This window comes from Coregonus lavaretus, assembly GCF_964263955.1.
Source record: "Coregonus lavaretus genome assembly, contig: HAP1_SCAFFOLD_2830, whole genome shotgun sequence".
NCBI classification, from domain to species: domain Eukaryota; kingdom Metazoa; phylum Chordata; class Actinopteri; order Salmoniformes; family Salmonidae; genus Coregonus; species Coregonus lavaretus.
The window spans coordinates 11874-30451 of NW_028157505.1; the positions used below are offsets into that span (position 1 = coordinate 11874).

An 18578-nucleotide genomic window follows, 5' to 3' on the forward strand; every position below is an offset into this window, starting at 1 on the left:
CAGACGCTCTTATCCAGAGCGACTAACAGTTAGTGAGTGCATACATTTTTCATACTTTTAAAGTAGAAACTCAAATTATACAAATCAGAATTTGGATAAGCCACTGATGTAGAAATAGGCTAATTAGGAATGCATAATCATTAGGCCAATAAAAGCAGTGTCATTAAATCTCCGAAAGCATTCCCTGTTTTATAAACGGTGTTTATGATACACTATAACTACGCATAATTGTTAGTCGACTATACAGACAATAAAGATGTTAATGAATCCGCCACAATGTGTGCTTTTTAAAAAATTATGTCACTTTGGAATGTTCCGTTAGCTCGCATTCAATTCAGCAAAATAAAGTTAAAACTTCAACCAATGATGTGGCGGAAAAGCTCCTCCAACCAATAGGAAGAGGGAAAGAGGAAACATTATTGCGGGCGCGGGGTGTGGGCAGAGGAGAATTGTCCCAAGTAGCGATTGCCCTGCATAGCAAAATCAACGTGCAAAACCAAAATCAACGTACACAACTTCATCAAATTTCAGATGGACGGATCCTTCAGAGCCGCGAAGGATGGTGGAAAACTCGCTGCCATAGAAGGCCATAGCAAGCAAACTATCCAAAACGAGCTTTAAAAGGGAAAGAGCTAGATGCTTAACCCAACATAACCAATTTTTACTCGTACACATCGTTCCTTTTGCATCATCGGCTCTGTCCGAGGACTGCATAAAGGGGCTGGAAAGGTTCTTGGAGCGAGAATGGAGCGGGCGCCAAGCATAAGCCCCAGCGGCGTAAGTCAGCCCCCACAACCTGCCCAGCATGAACCTATTAGTTTCGGCATTGACCAGATTCTCAGTGGTACCGACCAGGACGGATCACAGAACACGACCCGGAATGTTTCGAATACTGGCAACTCCACAAGTGGAGGAGGTTACCAGCTCGGTAGTCCAACTGGAGCCAGTGTAGCGCCCTTCACTTCGCTTTCCGGTTCTTTCCATGGCATTGCATCATCATACGAGGAATCAAGTGCATACGGAGTGAACTTGACTTTCACCCCAGGAGGGGTGATACGCGTCCCGGCGCACAGGCCGCTGGCCGCCGCAGTGCCTCCTTCTTTAGCCAGCGCGGTACCGGGGCTAGGCAGCATCAGCTTCCCCTGGATGGAGAACAGCCAAAGATTTGCAAAGGAAAGATTTGCAGGTAAACTATCTCCATTCAAAGTGTATTTTACTCTATTCACCAGGATGTGGTAATTTCCATTTTAAATCGGTAAATTCAGGGTTTTCGTATGCTAGTCTATTCTTTTTCAAAGATGAATTTTCATTTCACTCATGGAGTTGAAATGGAATTGACCAGGTCCACAAATAAAGTATACTGGACTAGTCTAATCAGTTGAACCACATGAACTTGCATTTTAGTCTAATTATGAAAGCTTTATATTGAGGGAAAATGTGTAGGCCTGGGCTACATGTTGACAGAAATAAAATCAACAATAGCATACAAAACAAATATTTGATGAAAAACAGATCTAAATAATTAAATATTCTTATTTCAAAGTAAAGTTTAACTCAAAGGATAAAGCCTGACAAAAAAATTAAAATACACTTTTAAATGTGGGGTAGGCCTATAGAAATACTGGCCGAATTAGGGCCGTTCTCTTAAAGCGATTCATTCGGCACAAGTTACAATACTTTGCAGTTTTCACCAATTGGTAGAGCATGGCGCTTGTAACGCCAGGGTAGTGGGTTCGATCCCCGGGACCACCCATACGTAAAAATGTATGCACGCATGACTGTAAGTCGCTTTGGATAAAAGCATCTGCTAAATGGCATATTATTATTATTATTATTATTAAAACTATGCCAATTAATGTATCATAAGACACAACTTTCTTACAGGTTTTACCACAAAATGTAACAAGCAAATATCAACTGATCACAAATATCAAATTGCAACCAGTGTAATTCTAATAAATAAACACAAACTGTAGACTCGCACTGAACAATAATTATTTCGCTTTTTAACCATTTAGAACCGTCAATGAAAATAAAAACATTTTATCCACATTTTGAATAATATTTCGATTGATTAAATCGATAGGAGGGATGCGCTCTTATCGAAATTGCTACGATACATTGCACAAGTGTTTCAGACATCTTCATATAGTCTATTAGCTACACCAAAACCCAATTCTATTTGGCTACTACTGAAGGAACTGTTTTGTGTGTGTTTGTGTGTGTGTGTGTGTGTGTGTGTGTGTGTGTGTGTGCGTGTGTGTATTTATTAAGGATTCTCATTAGCTGCTGCCTTACTCTTCCTGGGGTCAAGCAACATTAAGGCAGTTATATACAATTAAAAATATTACATGACATTACATTTCATAACACTTTTCACAACACATTAAGTGTGTGCCCTCAGGCCACTACTCTACTACCACATATCTACAATACAAATCCATGTGTACGTGTGTGTAGAGTGCGTGTGTTAGCATGTACATATGTACAGTGGGGAAAAAAAGTATTTAGTCAGCCACCAATTGTGCAAGTTCTCCCACTTAAAAAGATGAGAGAGGCCTGTAATTTTCATCATAGGTACACGTCAACTATGACAGACAAAATGAGAAAAAAAAATCCAGAAAATCACATTGTAGGATTTTTAATGATTTTATTGGCATATGATGGTGGAAAATAAGTATTTGGTCAATAACAAAAGTTTCTCAATGCTTTGTTATATACCCTTTGTTGGCAATGACACAGGTCAAACGTTTTCTGTAAGTCTTCACAAGGTTTTCACACACTGTTGCTGGTATTTTGGCCCATTCATCCATGCAGATCTCCTCTAGAGCAGTGATGTTTTGGGGCTGTCGCTGGGCAACACAGACTTTCAACTCCCTCCAAAGATTTTCTATGGGGTTGAGATCTGGAGACTGGCTAGGCCACTCCAGGACCTTGAAATGCTTCTTACGAAGCCACTCCTTCGTTGCCCGGGCGGTGTGTTTGGGATCATTGTCATGCTGAAAGACCCAGCCACATTTCATCTTCAATGCCCTTGCTGATGGAAGGAGGGTTTCACTCAAAATCTCACGATACATGGCCCCATTCATTCTTTCCTTTACACGGATCAGTCGTCCTGGTCCCTTTGCAGAAAAACAGCCCAAAAGCATGATGTTTCCAACCCCATGCTTCACAGTAGGTATGGTGTTCTTTGGATGCAACTCAGCATTCTTTGTCCTCCAAACATGACGAGTTGAGTTTTTACCAAAAAGTTATATTTTGGTTTCATCTGACCATATGACATTCTCCCAATCCTCTTCTGGATCATCCAAATGCACTTCAGACGGGCCTGGACATGTACTGGCTTAAGCAGGGAGACACGTCTCGCACTGCAGGATTTGAGTCCCTGGCGGCGTAGTGTGTTACTGATGGTAGGCTTTGTTACTTTGGTCCCAGCTCTCTGCAGGTCATTCACTAGGTCCCCCCGTGTGGTTCTGGGATTTTTGCTCACCGTTCTTGTGATCATTTTGACCCCACTGGGTGAGATCTTGCGTGGAGTCCCAGATCGAGGGAGATTATCAGTGGTCTTTTATGTCTTCCATTTCCTAATAATTGCTCCCACAGTTGATTTCTTCAAACCAAGCTGCTTACCTATTGCAGATTCAGTCTTCCCAGCCTGGTGCAGGTCTACAATTTTGTTTTTGGTGTCCTTTGACAGCTCTTTGGTCTTGGCCATTGTGGAGTTTGGAGTGTGACTGTTTGAGGTTGTGGACAGGTGTGTTTTATACTGATAACAAGTTCAAACAGGTGCCATTAATACAGGTAACGAGTGGAGGACAGAGGAGCCTCTTAAAGAAGAAGTTACAGGTCTGTGAGAGCCAGAAATCTTGCTTGTTTGTAGGTGACCAAATACTTATTTTCCACCATAATTTGCAAATAAATTCATTAAAAATCCTACAATGGGATTTTCTGGAAAAAAATTTCTCAACTTGTCTGTCATAGTTGACGTGTACCTATGATGAAAATTACAGGCCTCTCTCATCTTTTTAAGTGGGAGAACTTGCACAATTGGTGGCTGACTAAATACTTTTTTCCCCCACTGTATGTGTGTGTCTGTGCCCGTGTGTGTGTCTCTTCACAGTCCCCGTGTATGTGTGTGTGCGTGTCTTGCTAAACGGGAAATATTACAATTATAAGTGTATTATTATTATTATTATTATATATTGGGGTATAGCCTAACACAATGTGCATTTATTAATCAATTAATCTGTTTGCTTTTTGGATTTATGTTTCTATTTATTTAAACTAAATGTTTACATGGAACATCTAATGTAACTGAGAGTAGATTATTCTTATTACGTTACAAGCTACGTATTCTTTTCAACAGAAATTAACTTATAATAGATAATTGGGCAATATGGTAGCCTACTGTTTGCCTTATCCGTTATTATATAGTAACGTTGTAATAAAATAATCGGGACACTCCAAAAAGTAAAAAGTAAAATAGGAGAACCTCTTCATCTGAAACGTAAATGTTTCCCATTCTGTGTCCCAGTGGATGGCCTGTAATATTTATCAGGACTTTTGTTTTTCTTCTGGGAGGAACTATGCAGATGTAAAGTGTCATTAATATTGCAGGAGGGTTATATATGATTGTGTGTCAGCCTTTTGTGACGAAAGCAAGAAGCTCTCCACATCAGAAATGAATGGGGAAAACACACCTCTTTTCATCAACATCCTCAGCATAATTAACTGTCAATGTATAGGCCTATAAATATTCAGAATATTACATCACTATTACAGCAATCTTTCTGCTACTATAAACCACTATAAAAACCCATTGTATAAGTTGAAATATAATAAAATATCTGGATTTTTACTTGTATTTAACTAAACATGGACTTAGACTGAATTGATCATTTTGTTTGAAAATAGATAATACTTAAGAATATGGTGAACATGGATTTAGTGTTGATTAGAATTAGAATAGCATTATTCAAAGGCAAAAATAGGCCTCTAAAGACCCGTAAAACACTCAAACATTCCAGCTCTATGAGAGAGAAGAGGGGGAAATATTAGTAGGTCAAACCAATGAGCGTGTGAATTTATTTAGATTTTAGATTACATTTACAATACAATGTTCTTCAACAAATTGAACACAACACAAGATCCTGTCAACCTGTGCATGACTTGCTCTCTTTGTTTGTCCAATGTCCCTTCCTCACACACACACACACACACACACACACACACACACACACACACACACACACACACACACACACACACACACACGCAAACCTACACACACATAGCTGCACTGACGCCATTCACAGTGGCCAGGCGAATCGGTCACCCCTACCAGAACCGCACCCCTCCGAAGAGGAAGAAGCCGCGGACATCCTTCTCCCGCGTGCAGATCTGTGAGCTGGAGAAACGCTTCCACAGACAGAAGTACCTAGCCAGCGCTGAGCGGGCTGCTCTCGCCAAGACCCTCAAGATGACCGACGCACAGGTCAAGACCTGGTTTCAGAACCGCAGGACCAAGTGGAGGTGAGACACTGGGCTGGAGAAGGGGAGGGAGAGAGATGAGGATGATTTGTTTTCCATGTGGTTTCTCTGGAGAAAGAGGATGATCTAGTATGGGTTCACTCTCTATCAGTGGCCAACACAACAGCACATCATCAATTACCACTTTCTAATGTCAGTTTCCAATTTTGAGAATTATAGCTTGAATAAAACTGCAATATCACCAGTAACTTAGAGTTCTAATACATGTTATAGAGGTGTGCTAAGGCCCTAGATAACCTAGTTTATCAATGCTAATGCGCACCCAATAACTCATGTGCACTCAACCTAACAGGCATATTCACCCCCTTTATGTTACTGACAGCTAAGCCTCCCCAACCCAACCTGTCTTTTCCCACCATAACCTTCTACAGTCAGAACAGAAGTCTGGGGACAGTCCATGGATTGTACTTTTCCTAATACCTTTCATTCAGCTCCATAGAGTGTAATTAACATTGTACTAAGTGTTTGGATCAAAGAGTTTGTGGCATTTGGAAAATATGTCTTGACAGTGTTGGCGATAAAACATTCAGATTTTAATAGCTTATCAAATATGAACTGGATCACTTGCACAACCACACTACAGCGCAGGCTACACAATAACATGTAATGTAGGCAACACAATAAAATGTGATGTTATATCGGGGAAAGAGCATTTTTGGAACAAATGCAATAAAATAGAATACAATAATCAATGTTAAGAGAGTTAGTTTGATAGGGCTAGGTTTATGAGTATTGCCAAGTATTGTTATGGCTCTAGTGTCATCTGTGTTATTTGTTGAGTAAGATGTACTGTAGTAGGACTACCAATTGACTCATGACAAAAATAAATTAGCCTATAGCCTATCTTATGTTGGGCTAGGATTAATCTACGTATGCTATGTCAGCACACATATCTGCATTATTATTTCTATTCGACAAAGAAAACCATAGGTTATATAGCTAACAAGTGTAACTAGCCTATTTTATGGTAATATCATTATAAAACATAGTTTAACATATCCTAACCTAGCATTTATTTTTGGCAGTCATCAGCTGCGAAAAAAGGCACGCTGTTGTGCTCACAGTAGCTTAGGCCTAAACACTGTTAATAAAAGATGTCAGGCTCAGCGCAGATTTACAAATGTGAATAAATGCAACGTTGTAGGCCTATTATGAAACAATTTGGCGCTAGATTAATTGTACCGACCATTCTTCGATTTTCAGAAATTATTAATGTGATAATACCAGCTACTTCCCCGACATGAGGTTGCTGTTGGAATGTGTCAAAGGTCAAACAACAAATAATAAATTAGGCCTACCAATTTTATATGTTTGCAAATTTACCTAAACATAAGGATAACACCAATCTGTTACTATTTTGATAGTGCTTTCTACAAAATATAAAATATTCACAGAAAAGTTCTGTTACAAATGTTATCTTCAAGAGTGGCTCCATCTTGAGTGCAATCATGTGCAATCAGGTTTTGTTTGGCAACATTGGTTAGTGTCCTCTCTGGTTTCTCCCATGTGTCATTATGGCTCATGCCAGTGTGGTGTCTCTCCTGCTGTACTGCACCAACCATGTGTCCCTGTTCTGATGTTGGCCTCGATGTCTCTGGGTGCATCACATTTTCTCTCTGTATGGCCAAGTCCTCTAACAGTGAATCTTAATAAGTGTCCTGTCTGCGTCTGTCCTGTCCCTGTCCTCTCCTTACCTGCCCTGTATTCGTTGCCAGGCGACAGACGGCTGAGGAGAGGGAAGCGGAGCGTCAGCAGGCCAATCGGCTGATGATCCAGCTGCAGCACGATGCCTTCCAGAAGTCCCTGAGCGATTCGGTTCTGTCCGATCCACTTTGCATCCACAACTCCTCCCTGTTCGCACTGCAGAACCTGCAGCCGTGGGCCTCTGAGGAAGCAGCAAAGATGGGCAGTGTCACCGCTCTAGTGTGACAGGTTGGGGCCCTCTGGACATTACACACTCTGACTGGTCAAAAAGCTTACTGACTGATATCTAAGAAACTGCACCAAGGTGACCGACCCGTGAGCAAAGTGAATTGAGTGATTTATTATTGTCCTTCCAGAACATAGCCAAACTGTGTCTGAGGGAGTCTGAAGATGAAACAAAAACTCAGTAGTTTCCTACCCTGATATGATCTGGCCATGCAGAATGTATGCTGTATGGGTCCTTGTGTCAGATAATTCCTGGGTGGTAGCTTATGACCTGTGGCGATGTACGTGACACACATCACTGAGCCAGCCCCATCATTCCAAACAGACATATTGACTGACTGACGCAGCACAGATTGGCTAATTTCTTCCTCCCACGTCCCATCTGTTCATTCACCACTAGTTACACTACCAGCTCTGTGCCCTTGCATCTTAAAGCTGACCAGTCTGCAAAGGATGAGAAAATTGATGGGAAATGGAGAGAGAAAGAGAATATACTATTTGGAGAATATATAAACCTTTGTTGTTGCATGGAATGAATCTCATCATCCTCTCCTTTTCCATCTTGAATTAAATCTAATTTCCTCTCCGGACTGCTAGTAAGAAGGATTTTTGTATTGACGGACATTGGCAACACTGATCCTAGAAAGCCACTGAATGTACGTACACGTACAGGCTTCCATTCCAATCTACTATCACTCTAAAGCTCAATTAGGGGGCATGCAGTGGTTACATTTGAATAAGAAGGGAAACTATAAAACCAGATATCTACAAGTGAAATATTGTAGGATCGACTGCTTACTGTTCTATTGGGATAGTGTTTAGTTTTGTCTGGACATCCAAAACCAGATAACTGCTACCTCTTTAAACAGGATCCACCCAGAACACTAGCAATACATATCATTTTTTATATATAATTAATTGAAGGGTTAATACACAGCTCAAGGGCTATTTTAGAATAATAATATTTGCCAGTCGAGCAAGAAGCTGTTTTATTCATGTCAGGCTGGACCCATTCACTGGGAAGAGACGTGCATGAGGGTGGCATACTAGACCTGAGACTTGTCCTATGAGACATCTGAGAATGTTTGATGTAGTGTAATAGATGGACAGGATGCCTCCCTATGTATTATACTTTGTATTTGATAAATATGTAAATAACTAAACAAAACCTAATAACAAAAAATGATTATCTTGTTTTTGCTTTGAATCACTCTCTTTATTTTCCTGTGCCCTTCTATTGGTCTCCATAGCTACTGTATTGTTTACATATACAATAGAATATCTGCACAACATGCTCATTACACACAAATACCATGAAAACTGAACTGCACCATAAATATCCATATCACTAACGCTATCTCGGACAAAAACACATTGACCAGGGCAGATTTAGCCTATACGACAAATCTAAGGCACTTACAGGTGGTGAGGAGATCCACAGAGACCATAAAAAGGCTCTCCCCATTAAATCCCCTCTCCCTGAGTGCTGCAGACTCACATTCAGCTGACCTGGGGGAGATGGATAGGTCTGTGTGTTGTGTCCATTATGAATGTGGTCCAAAACTAAATCAGAATATATATCTCAGCATCCCCATTTAAAGCTACAGAATCACCAATAGCTCTTTGTATGGTAGGACTATTCATAGCCACACACAGTAGAGCTGCGCAGACGTGATGTTGCAACAGGACTAACCCTCTTCCTGACAGTCTGATGCCATTAGGGAGAGCAGCCATTAATAAAGCCTCTCTGTTCAGGTTAACTGATACAGGAAGTATCCAGGTCTGGGGGGAGGATGAGATGTGATCACCCCTCATGGATGCAACACAACCAAGGCTGCCGGGCAAAGGGCTGACTTGTACACTAGCCCCCTTTGTTGGCCAGAGTCTATACTGACTCGTAGGGGAATGAGACGCCGTGACATCCCAAACCTACAAACATACTGACTTTGTCTAGTACAGGGTGTCGTCCCACCGCAGTCAAGGACTTGGACACAATGGAGTTGTCATCGGTGATAGAGAGGTCCTGGAGCTGGCAGGCCTTCAAGGAAGGAATAGCAGCGCTGTCTAGTATCAGAGATGTCTGCCAGACACAGAGATAATAGGCAAAATGTCAGAGGTGAAGTGGGACGAAAATACTTGAGAACCATCTGATGAGAGACCATATCAAATCAAATCAAATCAAATGTTATTGGCCACATGCGCCGAATACAACAGGTGCAGACATTACAGTGAAATGCTTACTTACAGCCCTTAACCAACAGTGCATTTATTTTTAATTAAAAAGTAAAATAAAACAACAACAAAAAATGTGTTGAGAAAAAAAGAGCAGAAGTAAAATAAAATAACAGTAGGGAGGCTATATATACAGGGGGGTACCGGTGCAGAGTCAATGTGCAGGGGCACCGGCTAGTTGAGGTAGTTGAAATAATATGTACATGTGGGTAGATTTAAAGTGACTATGCATAAATAATTAACAGAGTAGCAGCAGCGTAAAAAGATTGGGTGGGGGGGCAGTGCAAATAGTCCGGGTAGCCATGATTAGATGTTCAGGAGTCTTATGGCTTGGGGGTAGAAGCTGTTGAGAAGTCTTTTGGACCTAGACTTGGCACTCCGGTACCGCTTGCCGTGCGGTAGCAGAGAGAACAGTCTATGACTAGGGTGGCTGGAGTCTTTGACAATTTTGAGGGCCTTCCTCTGACACCGTCTGGTATAGAGGTCCTGGATGGCAGGAAGCTTGGCCCCAGTGATGTACTGGGCCGTACGCACTACCCTCTGTAGTGCCTTGCGGTCGGAGGCCAAGCAGTTGCCATACCACATATGAGGATGTGACAGACCAAGTGATTTTGTGTATGGAGAAAAACAAATGAGACCTAGTACAGAGCCCCCCTAGTGGACACCAGTAGTAATAAGGTAAGGTGAGGACCATGGCCGCGGAATATGTTTTGGGGTGGGGGTGCTGAGGAGTATTTTTCTCTGCTCATACAGGATAATAAAAGGCCTAGTTCACAAAGTGTATTTTGGGGGAGGGGGGTGGGATTTATCAGGGGGTGCTGCAGCACCCCTACTTCCCGTGTCTATGGTGAGGACCTTTCCATGTCACCTGGTAGGAGCCAGGTGTAATGCCAACAAAGAGTGCAGAGCCTGAGACGTACAGTTGAAGTCGGAAGTTTACATACACCTTAGCCAAATACATTTAAACTCAGTTTTTCACAATTCCTGACATTTAATCCTAGTAAAAATTCCCTGTCTTAGGTCAGATAGGATCACAACTTTATTTTAAGAATGTGAAACGTCGGAATAATAGTAGAGATAATTATTTATTTCAGCTTTTATTTATTTCATCACATTCCCAGTGGGTCAGAAGTTTACATACACTCAATTAATATTTGCCACCCCCGTGCTTCACGGTTGGGATTGTGTTCTTCGGCTTGCAAGCGTACCCCTTTTTCCTCCAAACAAAACGATGGTCATTATGGCCAAACAGTTCAATTTTTGTTTCATCAGACCAGAGGACATTTCTCCAAAAAGTACGATCTTTGTCCCCATGCGCAGTTGCAAACCATAGTCTGTTTTTTTTATGGCGGTTTTGAGCAGTGGCTTCTTCCTTGCTGAACGGCCTTTCAGGTTATGTTGATATAGGACTCGTTTTACTGTGGATATAGATACTTTTGTACCTGTTTCCTCCAGCATCTTCACAAGGTCCTTTGCTGTTGTTCTGGGATTGATTTGCACTTTTCGCACCAAAGTACGTTCATGTCTAGGAGACAGAACGCGTCTCCTTCCTGAGCTGTATGGTCCCATAGTGTTTATACTTGCGTACTATTGTTTGTACAGATGAACGTGGTACCTTCAGGCGTTTGGAAATTGCTCCCAAGGATGGAAGCCTACACATTTTTTTCTGAGGTCTTGGCTAATTTCTTTTGAATTTCCCGTGATGTCAAACAGAGGCACTGAGTTTGAAGGTAGGCCTTGAAATACATCCACAGGTACACCTCCAATTGACTCAAATTATGTAAATTAGCCTATCAGAAGCTTCTAAAGCCATTACATCATTTTCTGGAATTTTCCAAGCTGTTTGAAGGCACAGTCAACTTAGTGTATGTAAACTTCTGACCCACTGGAATTGTGATACAGTGAATTATAAGAGAAATAATCTTTCTGTAAACAATTGTTGGAAAAATTACTTGTGTCATGCACAAAGTAGATGTCCTAACCAACTTGCCAAAACTATAGTTAATAAGAAATTTGTGGAGTGGTTGAAAAACGAGTTTTAATGACTCCAACCTACAGTGAGGGAAAAAAATATTTGATCCCCTGCTGATTTTGTACATTTGCCCACTGACAAAGAAATGATCAGTCTATAATTTTAATGGTAGGTATATTTGAACAGTGAGAGACAGAATAACAACAAAAAAATCAGAAAAATGCATGTCAAAAATGTTATAAATTGATTTGCATTTTAATAAGGGAAATAAGTATTTGACCCCTCTGCAAAACATGATTTAGTACTTGGTTGAAAAACCCTTGTTGGCAATCACAGAGGTCAGACGTTTCTTGTAGTTGGCCACCAGATTTGCACACATCTCAGGAGGGATTTTGTCCCACTCCTCTTTGCAGATCTTCTCCAAGTCATTAAGGTTTCGAGCCTGACGTTTGGCAACTCAAACCTTCAGCTCCCTCCACAGATTTTCTATGGGATTAAGGTCTGGAGACTGGCTAGGCCACTCCAGGACCTTGATGTGCTTCTTCTTGAGCCACTCCTTTGTTGCCTTGGCCGTGTGTTTTGGGTCATTGTCATGCTAGAATACCCATCCACGACCCATTTTCAATTCCCTGGATGAGGGAAGGAGATTCTCACCTAAGATTTGACGGTACATGGCCCCGTCCATCATCCCTTTGATGCGGTGAAGTTGTCCTGTCCCCTTAGCAGAAAAACACCTCCAAAGCATAATGTTTCCACCCCCATGTTTGACGGTGGGGATGGTGTTCTTGGGGTCATAGGCAGCATTCCTCCTCCTCCAAACACGGCGAGTTGAGTTGATGCCAAAGAGCTCCATTTTGGTCTCATCTGACCACAACACTTTCACCCAGTTCTCCTCTGAATCATTCAGATGTTCATTGGCAAACTTCAGAGGGCCATGTATATGTGCTTTCTTGAGCAGGGGGACCTTGCGGGCGCTGCAGGATTTCAGTCCTTCACGGCGAAGTGTGTTACCAATTGTTTTCTTGGTGACTATGGTCCCAGCTGCCTTGAGATCATTGACAAGATCATCCCGTGCAGGTCTGGGCTGAATCCTCACCGTTCTCATGATCATTGCAACTCCACAAGGTGAGATCTTGCATGGAGCTCTAGGCCGAGGGAGATTGACAGGTCTTTTGTTTTTCTTCCATTTGCGAATAATCCCACCAACTGTTGTCACCTTCTCACCAAGCTGCTTGGCGATGGTTTTGTAGCCCATTCCAGCCTTGTGTAGGTCTACAATCTTCCCTGACATCCTTGGAGAGCTCTTTGGTCTTGGCCATGTTGGAGAGTTTGGAATCTGATTGATTGCTTTTGTGGACAGGTGTCTTTTATACAGGTAAAAAAATGAAATTAGGAGCACTCCCTTTAAGAGTGTGCTCCTAATCTCAGCTCATTACCTGTATAAATGACACCTGGGAGCCAGAAATCTTTCTGATTGAGAGGGGGTCAAATACTTATTTTCCTCATTAAAATGCAAATCAATTTATAACATTTTTGACGTGCGTTTTTCAGGATTTTTATTTTATTTTTTCTCTGTTCAAATAAACCTACCATTAAAATTACAGACTGATCATTTCTTTGTCAGTGGGCAAACATACAAAATCAGCAGGGGATCAAATACTTTTTTCTCTCACTGTAGGTCAATCAGCAAGATTGCAGCAGTAATGATCTCTGCATCAGTTGTCAAAAATGGGCATGCCTTCCCAAGGAAAAGCAGCACTGTCTTGTTGAGCTTGAGGTCAGACATCTATGCTCCTTTCCATGTTTGAATGAGTATTATCAGAGTAGGCCAACAGTTCTTCAGAGGTTCACGTAGAGGATATTATTAGCAGTCACAATGAAATTGTACTATGTAGTCATCAATAAAATACAAAAGTATTCCCAACATTTTCATTGCTGATCACAATATTGCAGTGGCTAGAGCTCTTCATTGACTTTGTATAGCAATTCAACATTACAGAAATTACATGGTCACAAAGCAGGTATGATACAAGACAATTATTTATTAACTTTCAGATGACATTCAGGACACCGGTGCATTAGCTGCTTCACTCTACCCTTATTGCAAATCATAATAAAACCGTGAGCATGACTTAAAACCATTGAACAGTTAAATTAAGACAATGATTGGCCCAATGTTAATGTCTCAGACCCTGTGGAACCTACCCTCTGGAAGGGAAGGACAGGAACGTCCATACACCCAACAGCTTATGGATGACGTGAACGACCATCAATTCACTAGACCCATTTACAAACATAACTCAAAAAGAACATACATGAACAGATACCTTCCACACTGCCAGAGGGTCAGTACTTTTCAACACCAACTGACCAGACATTAACACAGTAGCAAGGATTTATTTTACAAAATGCTAAGTTCCAAGTGGGTTTTCCCAGGTCCTTCCACATGAAAGCTGGAATAGTATCACCCCCCCGTCCTCTGAGAGGGTCATGGTGCCGGTAGTGCCATGGGGCTCAGTCTTATTAGCTCCATACTAGTCGGTGTGCCACAGCAGGGCACTGGGGACTGGACGGGCTAAATGCTGTGGCAGTTTGATTCAGACATGGGAAGGGCCAGGAGAGGGCAGAGCAGGCCAAATGTGTGTGTGTGGAAGGGGTGTGGTGGTTGCAAAATAAGAAAACTAAAAAAAGGTTCAACCAAAAATAGTTATTTTTTGTCTTCCACAGTCTGTCTCCACTTCCACAGTTCTTCTATGATCTGAAAAAAGACGGGGAAAACACATTTACCAAAGTATAAATCGTAATTGTCATTGTACTGGTCACAAAACATGTCATTGGTGAGAGCTCAGAACTTCTTAAAGGTATTAGTGTGTGTTTCTCACTGCTGATCAAAATCAGAATTGTCTTCATTGCGCTTCAGGGATGTTTTCCCTGACAGCACTATGGTTGTCATTTCCCAAACATACAATTGAACCACATTGCGTTCCTGACAGACAAGTCAAATTTCACAAAGTTCCTGAGGAGCATTTCCATACCTTGGTGTCTGTGACTCTGAAGCTGTTCTTCACAAAGCTCTCGAACTTGGGCTGGAGTTTAGGCAGGTTCACTCCCTGAAATAACAATATATGACATTACTATAGGTATTTAGATGTGTCCCTTTAGCATTGTGTTCGTTCTGTCTTTTGGTTAACAGTATTTTAACATACATCAGCTAGATCAGCTCATCCAATCTCAGTGTAAGGCCAGTGTATTTCCAGATAATATCATACACAGAACACATCAGACACCAACCTTCTCCACAGTCACCTTCATCTTGGCCTTCAGCTCAGGGACGGTGAGGACTGGTTTGGGGGTCAGAGGTGTTTTAGGGGTTGCTTTGGGGGTCTGGCCATTTTTGTCACCCTTGCCCTTGTCAGGCGTCTTTGACTTAAAATCAGAGAAATTGTTAGACAAGACATGTATGTTAGTCATGTTACATCACTACAATAATACTCTCAGATATGGGAGTGGTCATCTTCAGTCTCAGTCTTTTGGTAAGCAGTGTTGAAAATGCTTCAGTTAACCATCAGCTCAACAAATATCATCTTCGACTAGAAACCATGTAATGGTAGGGCAGAAGATGCGTAAAGAGGACTACCTGTTTTCCAGCTGGTGTGTTGGCTTTAGGGCCCTTTCCATTCTGGGCAGGAGTCCGAGGTTTGGACGGAGTCTGCTTAACCTGAGTAAAACAGAGGTTTCTAGTGTCATTTTCAAAGGTAGAATGAGAATAGGCTTAAATAAACTAAATTACAGTTGTGCAAATAAAGGCACTAACCTTAACAGGAGTTTCTTCAGCCTCACTCTCCTCTTCATCATCCCTAAAGAGGAGACGTGTTACAAATCAACTCTTTATAAAAACATCAGCAGGGAACACTGGTTAGTCAGTCAAACACTACACTTACTCCTCATCTTCATCATCATCCATCTTCATCTTCTTCTGTGAAGGGTAGAAAGGGAAGGACATGGTAAGTGTCATGAGGTGAGGATGTGTGAAGCAAGAGCGGATAACATTCTCTAAGAAATGTGAACGGCCATCTTCAGTCTTTTGGTAAGCAGTGGTGAATATGGGTCAGTAAATCAGCTCAACAAATCATCTTCGACTAGAGGCCATGCGATATTAGGGCACCAGACGTGTACATTCCGTAACGCAGGGTATTTTCCAGCTGGCGTTTCGGCTTAAAGGCCAGTATTCGGGACTAACCTGAGATTTAAGTGCTGGTACTGATGCAGGCCTTTTCTTGGACGTTTGTACCTCTTCTTCCTCTTCATCGTCCAAAGTTTGGTCTCCTCCCATCACTGGTGGAAAAACAATGCGTTAACTTTGAGTGAATAGGACACGACAATTTAAAAAGGATTAAATCGATCAAATCATTCTCCCAGAAATTGACATTTTCAGTCTCAGTGTTGAAAACGCATCAGTAGATAATCTCAACCAGTATCATATCTGACTACAGAGGCCATGGCAGCACTAAAGATACCATGGGAGTAACATTGTCCTGAGATAAGCCATACTCACTGACAAGGTGCTGGCCACTGATGTGGATTGGACCGGAACCAGCCTTGAGACGGAAAACTGCGGGGGATGTGATTGCGAACCCACTAAGACACACCTGCAACACACAATTAACTCCTTAAATCAGCATGAACTCTACACAGGCCATACAACCACCATCTCCCATTCAGGAACAGAACAGAAGTATTGATGACACTTATGTTTGACTACTCACACTTGGCAAGGTGGAGGGTTTGAGTGCAGCTAGCACAACCTTCACCTTCTCACCCTCTGCGTCCTGTCCTTCCACCTCCACAACATGCAGCTCATCCTTGGTGCTGGGGTCCACACACACCTAAGAGCAATCAACAGGAGACACCAAGTTCAGAAATATTTCATCATACCTATAATGAGAAATGGTTAAACAGATATCTTGCCATCAATTAAAATTCTATAGAAAAGATGCACCAGTAACCCTCACCATCCTTAAGTCCAGCTGGTGCTCAAAGTCATCCTCTTCTGGGTTGAAGACAATATCCTTCCCAGATTTCAACGCGCACCCTGTTGAGATAAAGGGTCAATTACATATGAGAAAATACTACATTGCCATCAACTCAGGGAAAGGGGTCCAATGTTGGGGTGGGCAATTTATTACCCTGTAATAAATTGGTAAGACTTCAGATACAACTAATAAAGACTCAACTTAAGACTATGCTATGTTGAATTAGTTGTGTTTGTGCTTTGGCTGGAGGAAAATCATGCACATAAACCGGTAACTTGTGGACAAGGTAGCCCTTCCCTGGTCTTCTCCCAGTTAGGTCTGACTGAGGCTAGGCCAACATGTGAGCCCTGACAAAGGGAACGTGTTCAATTCAACTAGCTGTTACGACATGTTGCTATAAAAATATTTAATATGAGTCGAACTAACTTTACACAACAATTTACAAAAGACATCGCATGTACAATTTGGAGTTCATCACATATTATGTTTATTGTCCAATCACCATTTCAATCTGGCTGTTAACGCCAACTCCCTAACAGAGCATGTCATGCATTAATAAAATGTAACTTAATGAAAGTGGATAAATTATTACAGGTAACTAGTTAAACCGTTTTAGCCAAAACTAGCAATTTAGGAGGCAACGTTAACAAAATCTTGCTGCGCTGCATGAACACATTTCTAGACCGCCTCGTGCGCCATCTTCAAAGCACGTGTTCAGAAATGTTAAACGCATGGAGGGCCAGCTAGCCTTCCCTGTAATGTCAACTTTGTCAAACAATGTGAATTTACCATCAGTCTGACCCAGCTACCACAACAAATTAAATCAACCAGGGCACCAATATGCATAAAAGCATTACCCATATTTTACCCAAAGTAGCTAAGCTTGCTTTCTACCTAAGGTCTCAAGATGGTTTGCTAGCTAACTAATACCGGCTAACGTTCGGTGCCGGAGTTCATGTCTCGTGGCTAACTACCAAGCTGACAACTGGGTCAATCATTCCCATTCCCAAACATTGTAACTAATGACATTATATTCAGAAATAGTAATGTTAACGTTGCTGGACCATAAGTTCACGAAACTCACATCCCCCAATTAATTGTAGCTAACTAGTTACTGTAGCTAGCCAATTGTGCTGGCTGTGTAGCTACCTACCTCGTGCGATGTTGGTGTCTGATGAACAGCCCTTTTTCTTTCTAACTACCGTTAGCTGATATGGAATTTAAATTATACCGAAAACACCAAATTATGCCAGTTAACAAAACAAAGTGAGGGTATCTCACCATAGAGAAAGGTCTGTGGCCCCATTTGTTCCTCGTCAATCCCGTTCATTTTGATTCCTGACAGCGGGCTCTTCTAAGATGACGATGAACTGAAATGCTTCTTTAGCTACGCATGCATACACTACCCGGGCTCAATAGCCACACCTCCTTTCTAGAACGCTGGAAGATTTTCTTTGGTATAATTAATTCACAACAGTTATTTACTGAGAGACGTATTTATGAATATTCATGATCATTGACTGACTTTATATTTTCTTTAATCCAGAGATCCCTCTTTCAATGTACACGCACACTCAACATTTTCTCTAAACATTTTATTGATAGCATTTGCAATGTACAACAGAACATGAAAGCTTAAGCTCTCTCCTATCTTTCTATCTGTCCCAGTCAGAGATATAGTTTTGAATGAGGTGCACCTCTTCCTTACATTTTATATTCAGATTGTTTTGCGCGCTGATTATCATTCATCATCATTTACCCCTTTGAAACCTGAGGCAAAAATAATTGCAATATAATCAATATCTATCTACAGTCATTCGGAAAGTAGTCAGACCACTTCACCTTTCCACATTTTGTTACAT

At 41.5% G+C, this 18578-nt stretch overlaps 2 protein-coding genes across 3 annotated transcripts; one reads left to right on the forward strand and one right to left on the reverse strand.

Moving 5' to 3' along the window:
* Positions 1-744: 744 nt before the first annotated feature.
* On the forward strand, positions 745-7479 carry LOC311125357 (T-cell leukemia homeobox protein 3-like; the record flags this gene model as incomplete). The annotated part of the gene is made up of 3 exons (XM_084199406.1): positions 745-1186; positions 5295-5532; positions 7266-7479. 3 exons carry the CDS (start codon positions 745-747, stop codon positions 7477-7479), a joined length of 894 nt encoding a protein of 297 aa, XP_084055532.1.
* Positions 7480-13705: 6226 nt separating this feature from the next.
* Positions 13706-18133, reverse strand: LOC311125354 (nucleophosmin-like). 2 transcript variants are annotated; one of them, XM_084199403.1, is made up of 11 exons: positions 17998-18133; positions 16696-16775; positions 16450-16569; positions 16239-16332; positions 15924-16018; positions 15625-15659; positions 15498-15540; positions 15321-15401; positions 14990-15109; positions 14719-14793; positions 13706-14441 (listed from the first exon to the last, which is right to left on the reverse strand). In XM_084199403.1, the coding sequence occupies exons 1-11, from the start codon at positions 18044-18046 to the stop codon at positions 14391-14393; spliced, it is 843 nt and encodes a 280-aa protein (XP_084055529.1). In that variant the 5' UTR covers positions 18047-18133; the 3' UTR covers positions 13706-14390. The 2 variants fall into 2 exon arrangements, with proteins under 2 accessions (XP_084055529.1, XP_084055528.1); XM_084199402.1 differs by having other exon boundaries at positions 14975-15109.
* Between the last annotated feature and the right edge of the window lie 445 nt (positions 18134-18578).